This window comes from Ahaetulla prasina, chromosome 1, assembly GCF_028640845.1.
Source record: "Ahaetulla prasina isolate Xishuangbanna chromosome 1, ASM2864084v1, whole genome shotgun sequence".
Classification (NCBI taxonomy): Eukaryota; Metazoa; Chordata; class Lepidosauria; order Squamata; family Colubridae; genus Ahaetulla; species Ahaetulla prasina.
This window is the reverse complement of record NC_080539.1, coordinates 248,223,352-248,245,150: the sequence shown is the minus strand read 5'-3', so window position 1 is coordinate 248,245,150 and position 21,799 is coordinate 248,223,352. Positions and strand designations below refer to the sequence as shown.

The 21,799-nt window shown below is 40.0% G+C and overlaps 1 protein-coding gene across 2 annotated transcripts in view; it reads left to right on the top strand.

The window, feature by feature from the left end:
- Window positions 1-21,799, top strand: part of GLI2 (GLI family zinc finger 2) — a 308,719-nt gene that overhangs the window by 264,475 nt on the left and 22,445 nt on the right. For both annotated transcript variants that reach the window (XM_058195532.1, XM_058195522.1), the window contains 5 exons: window positions 4,457-4,658; window positions 6,250-6,457; window positions 7,699-7,812; window positions 14,435-14,566; window positions 19,993-20,142. In XM_058195532.1, the coding sequence (XP_058051515.1) occupies window positions 4,457-4,658; window positions 6,250-6,457; window positions 7,699-7,812; window positions 14,435-14,566; window positions 19,993-20,142 (806 nt within the window). The remainder of the gene's footprint in view (window positions 1-4,456; window positions 4,659-6,249; window positions 6,458-7,698; window positions 7,813-14,434; window positions 14,567-19,992; window positions 20,143-21,799) is intronic.

The following is a 21,799-nucleotide window of genomic DNA, read 5'->3' as shown; positions in this document are numbered from 1 at the left end:
AAATATATCAATTGCTTTTATTTTGTTGATCAGTACTATTAGTTCTAACCAGGGGTGAAATCGACTTACCTTCCTTACCGGTCAGAAGTCCACATGCCCCACCCGTGCGCATCACACGTGCACGCAGATCTGCACATGGGCAAAACACATTACTTCCTGGTTAAAATGACACCCGGGCGGCGGGTGTCACCAGTGGTTCGGCAATCGCTACCGGATCGCCAAACCACCGGCCACGATCGCTATGGGATCACGAGATCCGGTCAGAACCAGGAGCATTTCACCCCTGGTTTTAACCTTGAGTAGCTCCCAAGTACAGCAAATGCATAACAAGAGAATGGCAGCACAGGTCTGCCCAGGGCAAAAGCACTTTCAATGAAACTATATTGATATTTTTAAATTGAGTGTGGCCATTTACAGTATCATGGCAAATCTTCATTTTTCACCACTTTTATGGAGGGGATGAGAAGGTGAAAATCAAAGATGTTTGTATCAGATGCAACTTTAGCATGCCCTTTTTCTTAATTTATGCAAAGCAATTTACATGCCACCCTAACTCTTTAGAGCAACTTACAACCAGAATGAAAGCAAAGTAACAAGTTTGTTGCATGCAACAAATCAGTCAACAATAAGTCTCATAATGCTATATGAAACCAAAGAGACCAGAGATAAACTCAATTAGATCACGGAGTCAAGACGGCTGGTTTTTTTTTTTCCTTAAATCTGTTCTGACATCAAAATAGTATCAAAGGAGATATCACCTAAACTTCACTGGGAAGTATATTCCAGGATCTATGAAGCTCATATAATTAACAATACTGTAGATATTAATCTCATATTAGACAGGATTAAATACGTAGGGCAGCTGCAAAGGGATTTTTTTAAAAAAAATCAAGAGAGCAACTGTGATCATGTGATCAAAGCCCTGCTCTTTTTTACATGCATTGTACCTGCATCACCAGTGAAAAGGGGGGCCACAATCACATGGTTGTGGTCACAGTCTTGAGTTTTTTGAGTCTTCATTGTTTGACCATCCCTTGCAGAAAACGCTAATGGGATTCCTTGGAAATGTTCCCATTTCATAGCATGGAGAGCACTAGATAGCAGCATTCTTTTTATTTATTTATTTATTTATTTTTGTCACAACAGTATACACAAACAAATGTCATAGATAAAACAGCATATCTTGAAGAATATATATATATCTATAATTAAAATTATGCATCAACTATAGTAATTGGATATAATGAAGGGAACAATAAAACAGGAACGGCAGGCACATCTGTGCTCTTATGCACGCCCCTTATAGTCCTCTCAGGAATGGGGTGAGGTCAATAGTAGACAGTTTTTGGTTGAAGATTTTGGGATTATGAGTAGAGACTATGGAGTCAGGTAATGAGCTCCAAGCATTAACAACTCTGTTACAGAAGTCATATTTTCTGCAATCAAGTTTGAAGCGATTGACATTTAGCTTGAATCTATTTTTTGCTCTTGTAATATTGCGATTGAAGCTGAAGTAGCCTTTTACAGGAAGGATATTGCAATAGATGATTTTGTGTGTTAAACACAGGTCATTTCGAAGTTGACGGAGTTGTAAGTTTTCTAATCCCAGGATTTCAAGTCTGTCGGTATAAGGTATTTTGTTGTTTTCGGAGGAGTGAAGAACTCTTCTAGTAAAATATTTCTGGACTCGTTCTATTGTGTTTATGTCAGAGATGTGGTATGGGTTCCAGACGGATGAGCTGTATTCAAGAATAGGTCTGGCAAATGTTTTGTATGCTCTAGTTAGTAGTGTAGAGTTTTTTGAAAAGAAGCTGCGTAAAATTAGGTTTACAACTCTTAGGGCCTTTTTTGCTATGTAGTTGCAGTGGGCTTTGGCATTAAGGTCATTAGATATGAGAACTCCAAGGTCTTTGACAGGGTGGGGGTCGTCAGTTAGGTAATGTCCATCCAGTTTGTACTTGATGTTGGGGTTCTTTTTTCCAATATGTAAGACTGAGCATTTGCTGGTTGAGATTTGGAGTTGCCAAGTTTTAGACCAATCAGAAATTAAGTCGAGGTCTTCTTGAAGGGTAGAAGTATTATTAGTGGTATTAAATAGTTTGACATCGTCAGCAAAGAGAACACAATAACTTGAGATTAAGTCACAGAGATCATTTATGTATAGTATGAAGAGTGTTGGTCCAAGAACACTACCTTGGGGAACGCCACTTTTGACAGGAACAGGATTCGATATAGCGTTGCCAATTTTGACCACTTGTTGTCTGTTTGACAGAAAGGCATTTATCCAATTGTGAAGAGGTCCCGAAATACCGTAGGATTTTAGTTTAAGGAGTAGTTTATCATGTACTACTGAATCAAAAGCTTTGCAGAAGTCTATGTAGATTGCATCTATTGCTTTTCCTTGATCAAGGTTGGTAGTCCATATATTTTTGCAGTGGAGTAGTTGTAGGTTACAAGACAATTTTTTTCTGAAACCAAATTGTTTATTAGATAGAAGGTTGTTTGTTTCAAGATGGAGTGTAATGGATTGGTTAATGATGGATTCCATTACTTTGCATGAGACACAACATAGAGAGATAGGTCTGTAATTTTCAACAAGGCTTGGGTCTCCTTTTTTGAAGATAGGGATGACTGTGGCTAGAGACCAGAGTTTTGGAAGGGAACAAGTTTTGAAGGCTTTATTAAAAATTATGCTTAGGGGTTCGGCTATATTAATTGAAAGTTTTTTTTAAAAGTATGCACATAGTCCATCTGGTCCGATAGATAATGATGGTTTTAGGTTGCGAAGGGCTTTCTCAACATTATCTTCTGTGAAGTCTATATGTGTTAGGTCATTGTTATCTTCTGTAGAATCTATATGTGTTAAGTCGTTGTTAACATTTTTGGTACGATTATGGAATGTTGGATATGAGCCATCACTGTTTACAAAGACTGAGCCGAAGAATGTGTTAAAGAGGTTTGCCTTAACTGTTTCGTCAGTACATTCTTTACCGTTAGGTTCTTTTAGTGGTGGAATGGATCTTGTTTCTTTAAGTTTATTGTTTACAAAATTATAAAAAGCATGACTGGAATTACTGCGTAGAAGGTCTTCTTCTTGTTTAATGTGGTAAGTGTTACATTCTGTTTTTATTTGGTTGCAAATATTTTTGTAGCGGTTTTTGAAGTTTGCTACATAACCCTTTTTGTTTTTTTTCCAGAGGGATTTTTTTTTTGGATTGCAGCTTTTTTATTGATATGGGAAATTTGCTTTTCCTTTTGATTTTGGTGATGATTTGTGGTACATATAGTTTGATGATTTTATTGATTTCAAGTAGGAATACTTTATAGTGGTCATCTATAGTGATACAGGTTGAGAATAGATTTTGCCAGTCAAGAAATGAGAGATCATTATTTATAAGGTCATAGTTGGCTTTTTTAAAATTGTAGTTTGGGGTACTATTTTTGAGACGATTTATGCGAGGGCATATGTTTAGATAAAAGTCTATCATGCAGTGGTCATTGTTGGAAAAGGGTTCTTTTACTTGTAGTCCATAAATTGAGTTTGCGTTATTGCAAAAAATAAGGTCGAGGCAGGTCATGAGTCTAGTATTGTTAGTTACTAGTTGTTCAAGGCCAAGGTTCGTGACTGCGTTGTAAAGAGTAGTATGGATTGGTTCGGTTGTACATTCATTTGTTTTCCAGTTTATAGAAGGTAGATTTAGGTCTCCCAGAAAGATGAGAGGATATGGGCAAGAGGTAGCCCATGTTAGTAGTGAGGTTAACATATTTGCATGAGCGATGTTGTAGTCAGGGGCTCTGTAGCATAGTATGAATCTTAGTGTGGTATTGGTGTTGGTATTCTATTCTTCTCTTTCTTTTGTCCAAGATCAGGAGTCGGTTGTGGTCACTGATGTAATGACAACTGAGGTTATCATTCTGAATGCCCATAGATAAATGAAGTTTGTCTATGGTCTTACTGACCATATATACACATCACTCAAACTGTAAATGTACAGGTTAATCCTCAACTTACAAACACAAATGAGCCCCAAATTTATGTTGTTAAGTGAGACATTTAAGTGAGTTTTGCCCCATTTTATGACTTTTCTAGACACTGTTGTTAAGTGAATCACTTCGGTTGATAAGCTAGTAACCTGGCTGTTAAGTGAGTCTGGCTTCCCCATTGACTTGGCTTATCAGATCGCAAAAGGAGATCACAATGATCCTCGGACACAGCAACAGTTATAAATATGAACCAGTCGCCAAGCATCTGAACTTTGATCACATGATCACAGTGCTCATTGCTGTTGTAACTTTGAACGGTCACTAAATGAACTGTTGTAAGTTGAGGACTACCTGTATTTGATTTCAAATTACTTTAATTGTGTTGAGTTGAAATATTTGTTTTAAAAAGATTGAAAACCAGCTTCTTTTACTCTGGAACGATGCCATCTCTCCTTATTTTCATTCCACACAGTGTCAAGATTCTCCAGCCCAAGAGTAACACCAAGACTCAGCAGGAAGCGAGCGCTTTCTATATCCCCCTTGTCTGATGCCAGCATTGATCTTCAGACCATGATTCGGACTTCACCCAATTCCCTGGTCGCTTATATCAATAATTCCAGAAGTAGTTCGGCCGCTAGTGGCTCATACGGCCATTTATCAGCAGGGGCAATAAGGTAAGGGAAGATGAAATATCTCAGACAGTGAAATTCTCAACTTTTTAGTTTCTGGCACAATCTTTATCTACAGCGGGGATTGGAAATTCATTTTCCCCAGAGGCCAAACTGGGATTCTTGTGGAGAACTGAAAACAATAAGTGCATACTGTTGCACATGGGCACATACAAAAATTGAAAAGAAAAATAGTAATTGCCTTCAAAATAAAAGCAATGTGGTTGTATTGTGTGCATGGCCTAGGAGGGACAGGTCTACTAGGCGTTTGATGGCCTTAGGAGAGATCAGTCTACTGCACCATAAGCAGCCCAAAGAGGGGCCTGTCTACCTGCCTTTCTAAGGGTGAGATGGGCTGGCCTGCTAGGCTTGTCAAAACACTTTACTTCCCCCCACCCCGCCAATGGTACTTCTAGCAGAAAAGCCATATTTAATTTTGAATCAGAACAACCAAGGACTCAGAGATTGTAAAATGCCTATGACTTTTCTACAGTGAAAGCAACAGGCCCATTCTCTCACATTCAGTCATATTTGTTTGGTTATTAAAACCAGCGTTTTTCAAATGGAACTTGTGCAGATGTCTTGCTTGCAAACTGATTCCAAAGGCTTTTATTGGTATACAGAGATGAAGCTACTCCCTGATTTCAGAAACAGAGAGGTATGTTCTTTTTCCATTAAGTTGAAAGTGCGCAGGCCTCAAGTGGATTATTTCATGTTCCTCAGAAACTATGCATCACTGTCAATTGTAAATAATTATTTAAAGTTTGTATCTATTTACCCAAGTTATCAACAACTGAGCAATGTTATTTAAATTATTTTTTCTGATTATTTATAAATGTGTCAATCCTTAGATGAACCACTAATAAAAATAATTATTAAAATGAGACACACTTCCTGGTGGTATGAGTAAATATTCTTTTTAAGCATCAGCACATTCTTGTACTTTGTTTGGTAGATCTAGGGGTTTTACATATCCATTAATCAAATTTCTAATTTACAGTAAGCAGTAACTTCCACATGTACAATTCCTCCCTTGAAGGGTTCAAATAGCAGAAGCAGCAGGGCCACTGAATGCCAGGAAACTATAGTAAACAGTACACAATATCTCAATAGAAATACTGACCTTGAATAATACATGTCTTCCAAAAAATCTCTAGTGCTCATCAATGATCTTCTGATAATCTTAGAATGACCATGTGTAATTCATGGTCAGCAAAGAGATAATATGCAACTGACAAAGGCTAGCTCCAGTGAGCTTGTTAAGTCTCAGAAAGAAAAGAAAAAAAGCATAAAGTCAAGGGAAATTGCCTTAAGGGGATTCCTTGGAAAATCCAGAATGCACCAAAGGAAAATGTAATAATCTAAAGTTATTTTTCATTAGAGTTCCAACTCATTTGTTAGTTTTGCCTATTTTGCAAGCAAAGATTTTAAGATTCAAAAGTAAGACATGCATGGGACAACCTGCTGTCTAAAGGAGGAAGAAGTAGCCCAGCCAGGCTGACTTCAAATCAGCAACTGCCCTTAGCAAACTTCAGTAATTTGTTGTAATTGTTAAAGGCTCCACCAATCCAGTTTGATCTTTCTTCCTTCTCTCCAGTCCTGCCTTTACCTTCCCTCATCCGATCAACCCAGTGACATACCAACAAATTCTGAACCAGCAAAGAGGCCTGAGCTCAGCATTTGGACATACCCCTCCTTTTCTACAGCCATCTCCAACTTTCCCTGCCCGGCAGCACGTAGCTGTCATCTCGGTCAACTCTTCTCCTGCTCAGATCAGCAACAACTGCATCGCTGAATCCAACCAGGTAGGATCTTAATCAGTTTCTGGCAGGGTTTCGGGTGGTTTTGTGGAAAGCACTTTCACAAAGCCCAGGTGTCTCTTAGCATTAATCTTTTCAATTGCCCTGTCAATTTCACTCATCACAACCTTGGTTTTTCATGTTAAATCATTGGCATCCCAAGTCTTCCCAATTCTGGTCCCCCTCATAGAGTGCTCTTACCCTGTCTTACCCTTGGCTAACTATGCCTCAGTGCTCGTGCTTCTCCAGCAGTGAATGCTGATCACCTACAGTGATCGGCCATGAAATGAAATGGTACTCAGATTATGAAGCAGTACAGATTGGTACAAGATTAACTTTATATGTGTATTTGCCCTTCATCAGATAACATTCTGATGACAGAGTGCCTTTTAGATGGCGAGTGAGGGCTGAATGTATCTACTTGGAAAGAATACAGCTATTTGTCTCCAATGTGCAGAAGAATCCCTTAAAGTAAACTGAAGTTCCCAGCTTGGGTGAAATCCACACTGTTAGTCCAATTCATATTGAAGGAGCTAGTTCAAGCAATTGTGTTGTCGTGTGCATGTTCATCAGAGGTGGGGTATGAAAAATAGCACTGCAAAGGGTTTCTTTGTAATGGAAGTGAAGATTTATACCTCAGTAGCAGGTCTAGCCTAACCCATAAATTAGGGGAACACAACATATGTTGGCCAAAGTCGGCATTTGATTGTGATGTTTTGTGCTGAAACTCCACAATGGATAGACCTAGATGATACTTGATTTAATTTCAAGCACAATTCACAGAACTGTTGCCAACATGGCTAATAATTTTCCTTTACTGATGTATTAAATGTAACGTAACATTTATCAACAGTATTGGAGATCTCTCTGAGGGCCAGAGAGGGCCATGATCTTAAGTGACCCCTCTGACACTGGAGCTGTTCCTACTACCTTAGAAAATAATAATGTAGTTTGTCCATCATAGACAAACAATAATACATGTACATGTACATTTCTGGGTGAAATACATGACAGGGGATATTTCACCGACATAATAGTATTTGGAAAATGCAGGCAGGATTTAAAAGGGAAAAAACCATTCATATTTTCTTTTCCTGGATTCATTTTCATCTTCATGTACAGCAACTGCTTATCAGTCATCTGAAACTGATCAATTTCAGTCAATTACAATGCTACAATGCTGCATTTACTTAAACAAGTTGATCATGACCACTTAACTCATCCCCATTTTATTTTTGCCTTACTAGAATAAGCAAAGCAGTGAATCGGCCGTTAGCAGCACAGTCAATCCGGTAATTCATAAACGCAGTAAAGTCAAGACTGAAACAGAGATTCTACCACCAGCTTCTCCACCAACTCAGGTAACTCTTAAAGGAAAGACTACATTCAGTGCTTGGATTGATTGGCTAGAATTTTGTAACCCACAACTATTTGAGTAAATTATGAATTTGCAGTGAGGAAGAAGGCAGCAACCTCAAGTGTGGGGATGTACCTTGTCTTTGAAATGCATTAAGTGATGGAGCTATACTGCAATTGGGAATGTTCTTCTAGGTAAGGCTCAGGGGCTGGATCCGGCCCATGGGGTGCTTAGATCTGGCCTGCGGGACCCCACCTTGGAAACAGAGAAGGACCGGCCTGCGGTGCCTCTGCCAGCAAAAACGGAGCTCAGGAGAGCTACACATGGCCCTCCCGAGCTCTGTTTTCACTGACAGAGGGTTGCAGGAGGCTGTCACAACAGAAAACAGAGCTCGGGAACCTGTTTTCACTGGCAGAGCACTCGGGCCACCACGGGCACCTCCGACATGAGTGACGTTGACTGGTCACACCCACCTGGCCACACCCACCCCAGTCCCCCGAGATCAAACACAATCCTGATGTGGCCTTCAATGAAATCAAGTTTGACACCCCGGTTCTAGGTGCTGGCTGATTAGCAATACGTTTTTCCTTAGCTGTTTCACCTAAAATTATTTGAAATAGTTTACTGCAAAGATTGATGGCATATAAATTATATATATTTTTGGTGTTAAATAGGCACACTCTCTGTAGTGAGTGTTCAGGGTTGCAGTCTCAAGAATTTCAAGTACAGTTTCATTCTGAGTGCAGGAGTAAGTGATCTGAATTTAGCATATTTGTAATTCGCATCCTGAATAGAAAGCACTTTGAAAGTTGCATAGGCTGGAATGACAGGAGGGTTCTAGACCAAATGTATCAGGGGGACTGTTTCAAGATCAGTGATCTCCTCCTGCACATCCCAACATGACTGCCGGTTTCTGATTGGAAAGGAACATGTTGGGAGTCCTTGGGTCATGGCATTTTTTTTCAACAGACATGTCCCACTGCATCTAAGTAACCAGAAGAAAGATTTGACAGTTCTGACTCACCAAGCAAGTGATAATGGTATCGGAGAGCAAAGATGGATGACAAGAAGAACTGGTGTCACAATAGGAAGCTCCCAATAAAAGACTTGTTCCTCTTCAGGAAGCAATTGCTGAGAGCAGCATCCTTTACCCCAGTGACCCAGTATTTGACACCCGGAAAGGCCCACCGGTTTTTGTGTCCTTATCAGAACTGCTGAGTTCCAGGCTACTTAATGGCTGACACACTCTCTGACGGTTCTTTATCACAACTGTAAACTATTGGGAGTGCTCTAGGCACTTCATTTTCATGAAATATGAGGCTTGCTATTGTCAAGCCAACAGAAGAGTTTATGACAAATTTCTCTTTCAGTTCCAGTTCAGAAGCGGGTTTTGGCATGATGCATGGGGACAGCAACATGTGCAATCATCAGGGGGCTGGTAAAATTGATGAAGATAGCATATCTGGGAAAGATAAACATGCTGTAGTCAGCACGATTAGGGCGAAAAGGCATCTCTCTAGAGCATTTGGTTTGGGAACTGCTCGGCATACAAAGACAGCAAAACAACACAGGATCTGAAACAACAATCCTGCTTTACTCCCAGCATAATCAAACCAGATAGTTGCCTTATGCCAAGAGACGGGCCAAGAGATGAGAAAAGGGGATTTCCTTTCTCGCAGGGAAAAAGAGTTTGTAAAGGAATGCAAGGGACATTCAAGTTGCAGTAATTCCATCTGCCATTGGAGATCCTGATTCTGGGAATTGGCATCTGTGGCTAAGCATGGATTTCTTCACAAATGTTACATTTAGAACTCTCCTTGCAAATAATTTTCAGGTCCTCTGTAGTATTTCCATGTGACACATCCATATTTGCACACATACATACTGTATGTTTCACGAAAGCCCATTTCCTAGAAAGTCACAATTCATTAAATTTCTGTGGGTACCTTTTGTGGGTACCATGGTGCCATTCTGTAATATAGACCTAAGTTGATTTCAGATGAATTCAACTTTTTTGGAAGTGTAGAATCACAGCCTCAGATGATGATGCAAACAGCAACGCAAAAGCGTAACACAAGAATGTGTATCTTCTGTCAGCTCGAAAGATCACACTAGTCTTTCTGCAGCATGTCAGGAGCATTCTTTCAAAATATGAGTATTTAATACTATAAATGTGAGTATATGAACACAGTGGTCAGAATGCAGTACTGCAGGCTACTTCTGCTGACTTCCAGCTACCAGCAGTTCGGCAGTTCGAATCTCACCAGGCAAAAGGTTGACTCAGCCTTCCATCCTTCTGAGGTCGGTAAAATGAGGACCCAGATTGTTGGGGGCAATATGCTGACTCTGTAAACCGTTTCGAGAGGGCTGTAAAAGCACTGTGAAGCGGTATCTAAGTCTAAGTGCTATTGCTACTGTGCTCCTGACATACTTGTTTGACAGAAGCTATTATGCCCTTAGAACAGAAAGCTAAGTGTAAAAGATGGCAAGTCTTTCAGCACTGCATTCTCACCAACAGCCCAACTACGGTCTAAAACTATTGGCCCTTTTAAACAATACAAAATTAGAACACTCTTTAGTGGGAGAAAGGGGACCCATGTAAAAAAATAAGGACAGGGTTTCCATCACAGTCATTGCTTTGATTCTTTTGACATGCCCTCCGGCAGGTACTCTTGGTCCATTAATACTGGACAATTTTGACCAGCACCCATTCCAATGCATTACAATGTGTATTTGCTACTCCTTGACTAACTGCTTGCCTCTATGCTACCCTAACTTGTCAAAATTTAGGGTGGTTTATAAAAGTGATTTATATATAAGTAGTCTGGGTTTTCCCCAGCATTTTATAAATAAGTGGGTAGTTTTAACTAATTAATCCAATCTCACTACCCACAGCCTTTAAAGAATTGTATAAAATTCAGAATCATGACAAGAAATCACAGTGAGAACCTAAAGAAAAAAATAATAAAACAAGCCTCTTATTGATTCAGTTTGACTATTAATGAACAAAGTGTTGCACCTAGAGGCAATTCTCAGCAAGTTCTGAAAACCAATTGATATTGAAAGAATCAGATGCCAAGTAGCATTATGGATGCTTTTATATCAATGTATTTGAAGCCCTGTATGGGCATAATAAAAATAAAAGCAGCATTGTAAGGATACTGGAAAATTTAGGACTAAAGACTGCATTATGCTTAACCTTTTCATCAGAACTGGAAAACAGCCTGGTCTGGAAGAGTCATTTTTTAATTGCATCTTTGATAAAACTGATCTTTCTGAGGAGAATTTTTTTTAAGGGAGTTCGGATTGTCAGTTGTTTTAAATTCAAGCTGGAGAAATAAAGAGTAAAAGACTATCATGAATCCTATGCTAAGTTCTATCGTTTTATTATAGCGTTTATGTTATTTTTACTTTTGGTTGGGAGCTGCCCACAATTGGTTATAAGATGGGCAGTTATATAAATGTTTTAAGTAAATAAAGCGTAATTAACCACAAAGCTGGACAAACTTCTGTCAGATTTCTTTTAAACATAGGTGGGCAGCCTGCAGTTGGGAGCGGAAACATGTTCACGTGTACACCCAGCAGTGACACCCATTCCCATCCATCTCCCTCCCTCCCTCCCTCTTTCTCATTGCACTGATTTCTTTTGCTCATGCCATGAAATGTTGAAGCAATGAAAGAATGCTTTTTCTCCTCGTGCTTTTTCTGGAGAACACTGGAGATCTGTTTCCGATATCGGCACATTGTTTTCAAATTCTGCTTTTCATTCTCTTCAACTGGGCATCCTATTTCCCATCTCATATCTAACATATCGTATCTTTGGATTATACACTATATAGGAGATTGTACAGGAAGTCCTTGACGTATAACCACAATGGAGCCCCCAATTTCTGTTGTTAAGTGTTAAATGACTTTTGGCCCACTTTATGACCTTTCTTGCCACAGTTGTTAAGTGAATCACTGCAGTTGATAAGTTAGTAACCCGGTTGTTAAGTGAGTCTGGCTTCCCCATTGACTTTGCTTGTCAGAAGGTCGCAAAAGGGGACACAGCAAAGGTCATAAATATGAACCGGTTGCCAAGCATCTGAATTTTGATCATGTGATCATGGGGATGCTGCAAAAGTCGTAAGTGTGAAGAACGATCATAAGTCACTTTTTTCACCTTTGAACGGTCACTAAACAAACTGTTGTAAGTCGAGGACTACCTGTGTTTGATCAGTTCTCAAAGGGATCATTCTCCTCTTGGGAGGTTTGCAGGCTAGAGGTGGATCTGGAGAGTTAGGGCCTACGTGCTTTATTTAAGCTGTAGGATCTTACATTAGATTTGTCCAATATCTCAGCTATGACCTCTTGCAAATCGGCATAGTCTGCCTTATGCTTATCTTTAGGGCTGTCTCTGGAACTTCAGCTGGTGTAAAATTCAGATGCCAGACTTTATCCATTTTCCTGTCTACAGATTTCTGGTCCAGAGCACTTTTTCTTATGGCCTCCTTACATACCAATGAAGGGAGAGGTTTGAATTGGTTTTATTTCAGGTATAAAGTGGCCACTGAGTCTTTTCTTCTCTTTTCATGAATGATGCAAATATCCTCCATGTTCATTGTTGTAGGCTCATTGTTGATTGATTGATTGATTGATTGATTGATTGATTTAGTCAAGTATATATTAGATAACAGATATAAATGTAAACATGCTTATGAATACATGAAATGGATACGAATAAAAGGGAGCATTAGGACAGGGACGGTAGGCATGCTGGTGCTCTTATTGTAAGACACTTTCTAAGACAAATTGTAAGCTACTTCTCCTTCAGCAACATGTTCTGGATTATGTGATCACCTAATTATGTGAAAGGCATGAACGTGATGTTAGGTTAGGCTAGGTGTGTAACTTTGCTTCTGTTTCTAAAGTCTTCTCACATTCATGTCAAGCAGAGCTGTTCATAAAGTTCTGATAACCAAAAAGTGTAATTACTTTGGTATTCTGGGACAGAGTTCCTCAACCTTTCCAGCTTTGTGGGGTGGGGGACGTTTCCGCATGAGCATCCGACACGTGCAGCTCACGCAAATGGAGCATGAACACACTCACCCGCCACTTCCACAGCCTGGTTCCAGACAGCTCACGGCCCAATAGTGGGCCGTGGCCGAGGGGTTCAGAACCGCTGTTGTAGGAAGTGCTGGAGACAAACTCTGCTCTGCTAAGAGCAGGAAGGGTATTTTAACAATTCAAGAAAAGAGAATTGAAGGATTCCATTCTTGGTCACCTTGCATGCTGAATAAAGTACTCCCACTCTTCCTGCTATAGTGCTATGGGTTTTTAAGAGCAAGCCAGGCGCTGGCTAGTCTTGACTTGCACTTGTGCCATCGCAGATTCTGTTGGGAGCAAAACATCCACATTTGCCCCAGTAGAAGCAGAGGCAGAATTCTTATACATCCTACATTCCTTACTGTTTGCTTGAGTGCCTTTTTTAAAGTGCTACTACTTGCCTTTTAAAGCAGTAAAAGGCTTAGGATTTAAATCCGAATGGAGTATTTTCCTGCATGCCTGCTAAACATCTTCGGCCAATGGCCCTCCCTTTCCCTTTCCCTTTCCCTTTCCCTTTCCCTTTCCCTACCATTCCAGGAAATGTCCTGATGCCAAGTTTACACACAAAGCAACCCTACTTTGCAGAACCTAGCTCTTGTTTTGTACTTAATATTTGTTCCTTAAGTTTTGTTAACTTAAGTCTAGACTTAGACTTAGAATAACTTTATTGTCACTTTGAATGTACACTTATCAGCATACATTAAAAAGAAATGTCATTGCACACATCTCTCAAAGGATCTCCACTTCTAATATACACTACATAAACATGATAAAATAAATAAATACAAAATTATGCAGTTGCCCATATATATTATATGACATGGAGAAACAACACAGTTTAATTTGGATGTATACGTATATATGGCGAGAGAAAAAAATCTTGTGAGTTTACCAGACAGATGGCATAGGGAACAAAGCTGTTACAGAATCTGATAGTCCTGCTAGAAATATTTTGAAACCTCCTCCCAGAGGGGAGCAACAGAAACAGGCTGTGGAGTGGGTGTGTGGAGTTTCTAAAATGCTTTGAGCTCCAAGCACATAGCGCTTATAAGCAGTATCCTGAATGACAGGAAGCGAGCGTCCTATAATCTTCTCGGCTGTCCTTACCTCTCTCTGAATGGACTTTCTCTCCGAGGCACTGCTGCCACCAAACCAAACAGTGATGCAATTTGTTAAAACGCTCTCAATCGTGCCTCTATAAAAAGTGGCCAGGATAGAAGAAGAAAAATATGTGATAAAAAGCTATATCAATTTTTGAGAGCAAAATGAGTTTTAAGAAAGTCAGAGAAATGAAATGGCTGTTGAACACCCAGGCTGAAGATGTGCCTTTAATACAAAGACGAATACTTCTGTTCACATTTTCTACCAACTGGCCAGCTTTATGGTGCTTGTCTCTTCATGCAAGTATATTTCAGGTCTTCTTAAGCTGATCAGGAATGCTCTCTTCTTTGACACAATAACACCTGCTAGCTAATCTATGGGTGACTGAGGATTTCTGGCAAAGCCAGTCCATCTTACTTAAAATGTTTTATATCTTGCAGGAACTTCTGACAGACTTGAAAGAAGAACTTGATAAGGACGAATGCAAACAGGAGCCTGAAGTTATTTATGAGACCAACTGTCACTGGGAAGGTTGTACAAAGGAGTATGATACACAGGAGCAGCTGGTCCACGTAAGTGTTCTTAGGAAAGAGATCTAAGCCCTTGGATTGAGGATTTAGCCTCCCATCATATTGTGTGAGTTGCACAGTCAAAATTCAAACTACAAAGCTTTAAAAAGGATCCAACTGGGCATAGGTAAACCTTGCCAAATGAAGTCAAATGTTCAGGAGAATATAGTTGCAGGAAAGTCTTTGATGGTTTTCAATTTTTCTCAGCAACCAGCATGTAAGAATAACTGTTGCCACATGCAGCCTTCTGGGATCAATACTGATCTGTTGCTGGATTTTATTGTAATCTGAAAACCTTTGTGGACTAATTACTGAGCAATCCAGTCTTGTGCTGATTGTGCTATGAAGAGATGCACTAAAGAGACAAGCAGGACTACTTCTGCTTGACACTCTACTTTCCTAGCACTCACAGTCATGTCCACTTCCTTGTCCTGCCTAACAGCTGAGCATGTCCCAAGAGTTGTTATGATGGTACAGGTGATAATACCTTCCCATTGAAACTGGACTTCTGATAGATCCTGCTATCACTGTTCTTGCTGTCTTACATTTTTCTAGGGGGGGAAATATTAGGTAATTTTGAGTAGTGACTGCCTTAGCAGGGTTGTCTTAATGCATGGGCCTGATGGGCACTTGCCTGCGGGCCCCATGAGCATAAGGCCCCCATACTAACCCTTCAATGCACCTTGTATCATATAAATACAGCAACATATTTATTACATTTTACTGCATTTTTTAATTAATACTAACATGCAAATATAAGTTTAATTTTATCGACCATTTACATTTTTATTCCTGTGAATAGTTGTCATAGTACACTGCTTTGCCCGGGACCCATAATGCTGTTAAGATGACCCTGTGCCTTAGTGTAAGGTGTCCATCTAAATTAATCACCACTTAGCTCTCTTTGTTAGACTGGTATCTCAACTTTCTTCTGAGGCCTCAAAATGGTGTTCATTGTAATGATGTCCTTATGACACTTTGTGGAGTGTACTGGAGTAAGAAATAATGCATTTTTCCCACTAGTAGTTTATAAGATCTAGAGTCGTCCAGAGAGTCAGTATGATGTACTGGTTAGAAATCAGGAGCCAGTGAGTTCTAGTCCTGTCTTAGATATAAAGCCAGCTGGGTAACTTTGTGCCAGTCACTGTCTCTCAGCCCTAGGAAGCAAGCAAGAGCAATCCACTTTTGAAACTTTGCCAAGAAAACTCCAGCAGTCACCAGGAGTTAAGACTGACTTGAAGGCACCAAAAACAAAAGTCATTCAATGTTGTCCAAAATTGAATTAGTGAGGATAGGCTTTCTAACATTTCTTTATTGGTCTCAGACCATACATTTTTTTTTAAATCATTTCAACAATGACTAGGTGATGATATGAACGCACTGTAAGGCACTAGTGATGAAAGGACCATCAGCCCTTAAAGATAGACCCTGTTTAAGAAACCAAAGTCATGCATGCTAGTTTTACAATAAGATTATAGTAACACAATCTTGAAAATCTAAATGGACTCTCCCCCATGCAGACACCCACTTATCTTCATGAGAACCAGGGAAGGTTTTGTCTGCAATGTTTATTCAGATTACAATTTTGTCCCAAACTCAGATTTATTTTATCTGAATGTTGTCTTGGTTGTGGATCTTCCTCCTGTTTCTCAATTAACATTCCTTCTGCTCATTAGAATGGTCTATGAGCTCTTCCTCATGATCACATTAAAGTGTATCCCTCCAATCACAGCAGAGACAAAATATTATGTGGACATAAATTGCATTACTTCACTGGTTGATGTCTAATGTGCCTCTGTAGAGAAATGCAGTCATGTGAGTGATGCACTTTGACTCAGATGTCATTGGTTCATCACGCTATTCAGCCATAACATTTGTTGGATGACTTTGGGCTTCAGACATAATACTAAACCCATGAGCCTCGTACATAGCCTCTGTAACCAGTTATAATGAAGCCTTAAAGGGGATTTGAGTCATGCTATCATGACCCACACAAAGTAATTATATATTACAAAATGACACCTGAGACAGAGCTGATGCCATGATGTTTGGATTGTCATTTGCTCCCACCTTGTAGGTACTTGTCTCTATTCACTCCTCCTCTTTCCTTCAATACAATAAATACAAGCCAGCTGTTTACTTTTGCTTCTCAACAAACCAGTTCATCAGTGTTTGTGGAAATGGGTTTTTCCTATCCAAATGCAATAGTGTTTGCCCAAAACTGTTCATGTAAACAACTTCTGATAGGCAAAGAGTGTCATGCCATGGCTTGCCGTTATATCAGAAATGACTCATTATTTTCCATCAAAGAAATTACAAGGAAGTAGCAAGATAATTCTACTCTAAAAGAATGTTGTTTTAAATTCTACAGAGAAAAGGAAAGGGTTGTGTGTTGTTGTTTTTTAGCCTGTCTACAATAAAAGGGGTTTTGCAAAAGTCTGAAAAGTAAAAGTCAATTGAAGAATAATCAGGAGAGCCCTGAGCCAGGGAAGACATGCTGCTGCAAAGTATTAGACAGGAATGCATATGAAGAATTTAGAAAGATAACATGAGATTGTACGCTCTGTGCAGTTATTAAAGGAAGTTTTGCTTTCACATGAATGCTTCTCCTCAAAAGTATCCAGGCTCGTCTGAGTGGCGTGCCTCTAGGGGTGCAGCGCACATGTTAAATCTCAGTGTTAAATGGGGAAAAAAATCCAGATTCTAAGAAGCCCTTCAGGTATTGCATTTTAAGGCTTTGTATCTAGAAACAATTATACAGTTGCAAAATGGTTGGTTTCATATTCTTTGACTATGGATAATTATATGTAATTATATATTTTCCTAAAAAGTAGCAATACATTCAACCTTAAAACAAGATTTAATATTTCAGTTTAACTCTTTAGCAGTTTAATATTTGAGTAAAGTTACCAGGTTACCAGGTTTGGGCTATAAGAACCTAGAAAAATTACTGGATGCTAGAAAAGTTATTTGAGTCTCTTGGCTGTCCTCTAGTGATCTCCTATACTTTTGCAATCTTAGAACCGGGGTCTCCTGAAATCTTATAGATCTGAGGATACTTTATGTTTAAAAATACAGAACATAGCAGTTGTCCTTCTGCCATCCACTTATCCTGTTACATAGGGGTGAAATGTAAAATTTGTTACTACTGGTTCTGTGGGCGTGGCTTGATAGGGAGGTAATTTGACTGGGTGGGCGTGGCCAACTTTTTTTTTTAACTTTTAAAAGCATTGTTTCTACAACCTCTTTGGCCAAAGAGATTGTAAAAAATGCTTTTAAAAGCCTCTGGGATCACCAGAGGAGCCTTTTAAAAGCATGTTTTCTACAACCTCTTTGGCCGAAGAGGTTGTAGAAAAAATGCTTTTAAAGGGTTCTGACGATCTCAGCTGAGTTGCCTGATCGCCAAAACCTTTTAAAAGCATTTTTTACAACCTTTTCAGCCGAAGAGGTTGCAGAAACAATGCTTTTAAAAGGTTCTGACGATCCCAGCTGAGCCGCGCAATCATCAGAGGCTTTTTTTTTACTTTTAAAAGCATTTTTTCGGCCGAAGAAAAGTAAAAGTAAAAAAAAAAGCCTCTGATGTTCATGCAAATCAGCTGGGCATGTGGGGGGCAGGGATTTTTGCTACTGGTTCTCCGAACCACCCACTGCCATCACTACCAGATCAGGTGATCCGGTGAACCGGGAGCATTTCACCCCTGCTGTTACAAGTGATTTAGGAATTTTTCAATAATCATTTAACCAGTTAACAACACATCATTAGGTGGAGGCTGCGGACAGGCAGAGATAATGTCAGTTCATGAAATGGAGCTGTTCTTACTGTCTTCTCCCATATCTCCACATTCTGTAGTAGCAGATACCTTTGGGGTTCTAAAAGTTCACAATCAGGTCAACTTCATTGTGTGACTATCACCACAGATGGCCAACCCTTTGTATGGCTGAATTACCGTACATGGCACCCACATATGATTCTGCAGTACTCTCCTTATAACCTTATCCCTTTCCTTTTTTCTTAATAGCTGTATGCACATTACACATTTTCCACTTTGATTCTTCATTATTTGTCATGAATTTTTCTGAAGCAACCTTAGAATTCTGTTTGATGTGAGTGCAAGAAATCTCAGACAGTACCCTATCAAAAACCTACAGATCCCTTCAAGCAGTGAAATGCCTATTAAACCAGCATATGTTGGCCTGAGTTGTTATATGGGCAATAGATAGTAGTCCAAAAAAGATGTTCTTATAGATCTAAGGGAATGAGCAAGCGAGCGACATCAAATAAGAACTGCCCTATTATCACAATAAGGAAGAACCACATTTTTTATGCTGTGGATTTAAATTATTCCTTACAGGCTTTCATATTAGCAATGCTCTGTTTAGACCACATTTTTGGGAACATGTTAAATCTTTCTTTCTTTATGTTGATGCAAAATCAACTTGTAATACAACTGAAATTTACTCAAAGCTACCTGCAATCCGAGAATGTCCTTAAATTGCATTCTACAAATACACAGAGCAAAAGAAGCTAGTTCCTGCATGTTGCCTGAATGACAAGTCCTGGGGGGGGGGAAAACTGCTTCAAAGCTCTTGTTGAAACAGTAGGCTATAAATGTAACAAACTGACCTAAATAACTGGTGATTGTATATTTCATTTGAAAAGGGGAACAGAACAGGATTAAAATTAAGAAATCTTATGCTCTAAATGTTCCTCTGACCAGGTTTTGTTGTTGTTGTGGATCGTGAAGACAGCAGGTTATGAATCCATAACACAAAGCATCCGGAGGGCAGAAGGATTTCCCCAACTAAACATGTATATTGACATATTCTGAAATATCTGACACTGCCTTTTGAAGCCAAACCTCCTCTAAGCAAATTGCAGGGTGAAGTTTAAGATAGAACTTTTTTTTTACTTTTTTTTTGGCAGGGGGGGGCCTTCAAATCAGTGTTCACTCCTGGCAAATGCCCAGACCAGCCAGTCCCTGATGTTTTCTCACTAAGGTTTTTCAGAAGCAAGATAAGGAGTACTGGCCCAAGGTCACCCAGCTGGCTTTGTGCCTAAGGTGGGACTAGAACTCATGATCTCCCAGTTTCTAGCCTGATGCCTTAAGCACTACAACAAACTGGTTCTCAAAAGAGGAAAAATTGCAGGGATTTGTCCAGGCAGTCATCGGGAGTCAACACTGACTGAAAGACACCAAAAAGAAAAAGACACAAATTACACTTAACTAAGCCCATTTCCCAAAACAACTTCATTACTAATACAATGGCAGGATTCTATTCCATCTAAGAGCAATCCATAACTTGCAGGAAACCTGTCAAGGAGAGACTCCAGCACAATAAGACATCCTTCCATCTTCCTGGCAGAAGTGACATGGGGATGCCGAGGCTCTCATTTCACAGCCCAGCTTCTTCTTCTTCTTGCCTTTCAGCACATCAACAATGATCATATTCATGGGGAGAAGAAGGAGTTTGTTTGTCGCTGGCAGGAATGTACCCGGGAACAGAAGCCTTTCAAAGCACAATACATGCTAGTGGTGCACATGCGAAGGCATACTGGAGAAAAACCCCACAAGTGCACGGTAAGAGAGTGTCGCTGCGGAAGTGTACTCAGCCTGAGGCGTTAGCAAACAAGCTACTGCAGGCATGTGTCTCTCAGCTTCCCTAGCCAACACAAGCAGATCAACAGCGGGTTGCAATCTGGAGCAGATTAAATATATAAACTCTTTCCTCTGCTGTAGCATTGAGAGAATGAGAGGAAGACTCTTTCAGTGGCAGGGAAGGAAAAGAGGATCTCTCTCTCTCATCTGCATCTGATTGGAGGGAAAGCCTTTATTACCTCAAGGTAGAAAAAGCCAGGATTTCTTTGCAGAGGTTGGGTCTGGTGCAGAAGGAGGGGAAGGAAAGATGTTTGGCAGACGATTAAGAGAACCCCACACTCTGATTTCAGCCTCTGCCCCAAGTGTCTCCAATACTATAGTCCTCCACATGTGGCCATAAGCAAGAGCCAGTTTCAGTATGTAAAGAATATCCCTGCATTTTTTACTCTCTATACCAGGGGTCTCCAACTTTGGTCCCTTTAAGACTTGTGGACTTCAACTCCCAGAGTCCCTCAGCCAGCTTTGCTAAGTCTTAAAGGGACCAAGTTTGCATAAGTCTTAAAGGGACCAAGGTTGGAGACCCCTGCTCTATACACTTGTGCTTATTAAGGATATAATATCCAGCAAAATATCCACTGCGTATCCAGCCAAAGAGCAAAGACTGCTCCTAATCAGGAGGAGACTTTATGCTGTGGGCCACTATCTCCTGCAGATGAGCAAAACAGAGATTTCACAAAGGGAGCAACTGGATTGCTTGAATTGCAAAAAGGAGCTTGCTGTACAGTGAGCAAGGCTGCTATTTTCCTCCTCCTGCTGGTCTCCTCTTAAAGCAAATTAATTATGTCTAATTCGTGTCCCCCATTTAGATGTGTTCTTTACTTGAAACCCCACAAAGTAATTTGAGAGGTTTAAGGGTTAAAGCAGTGTCCCCTGCATCTAGGAATGATAGCATCTAGCCAGCTGTGACCCTATTAGTACTTTTAACTTCAGACAGCGGTGAGCTTCACATAATTTAACAACCGGTTCACCCCAGAATCAAAAATGTGAGTGTGTGCGTGCCTTCCACACATGCATGCGGCCTTCCGTGCATATGCTTTGTGCTCGCTCACGCTTGCATGGATACACGCAGTTTAAAAAATGCAGCTAAATAGGACAGCATAGCGCCAGGGCACCTGCGCGTTACAACTACCGGTTCGTCCAAATCGTTATGAACCGACTGAATCCTACCCCTGACTTCAGAGCAAAAGACCCCTTTCACACAGTGCCATAATCTAGATTAAAAACTCATTTAGTAAAGAAGTGTCCAGGTTCATTGTGCAACATGTCTCAGCCTGCCCTCATTCTTTAAAAGTCAACTGAGATAAGGAATAGGATATCAAACAGAAGGCCTGGTTAGAACTTTCAGCTTGCATCCTTATTCAAGATAAATAATTGGATGGAAGACAATCCCATCGGATACCGAGATCCGGGCATAGAAATGGGAGACTGGATTGGCCAGCTATCCTGCTCAAATATGGATACTTATATTCAGAATTTCTATGGGCTGGTTAAAGTTTTTGGTGTATTTTGCTGCAATTTAGGGACTATCCAGATCTCTACAGCTCAGTTCTAGATGTAGACTTTAACAGGAATGTTCCTT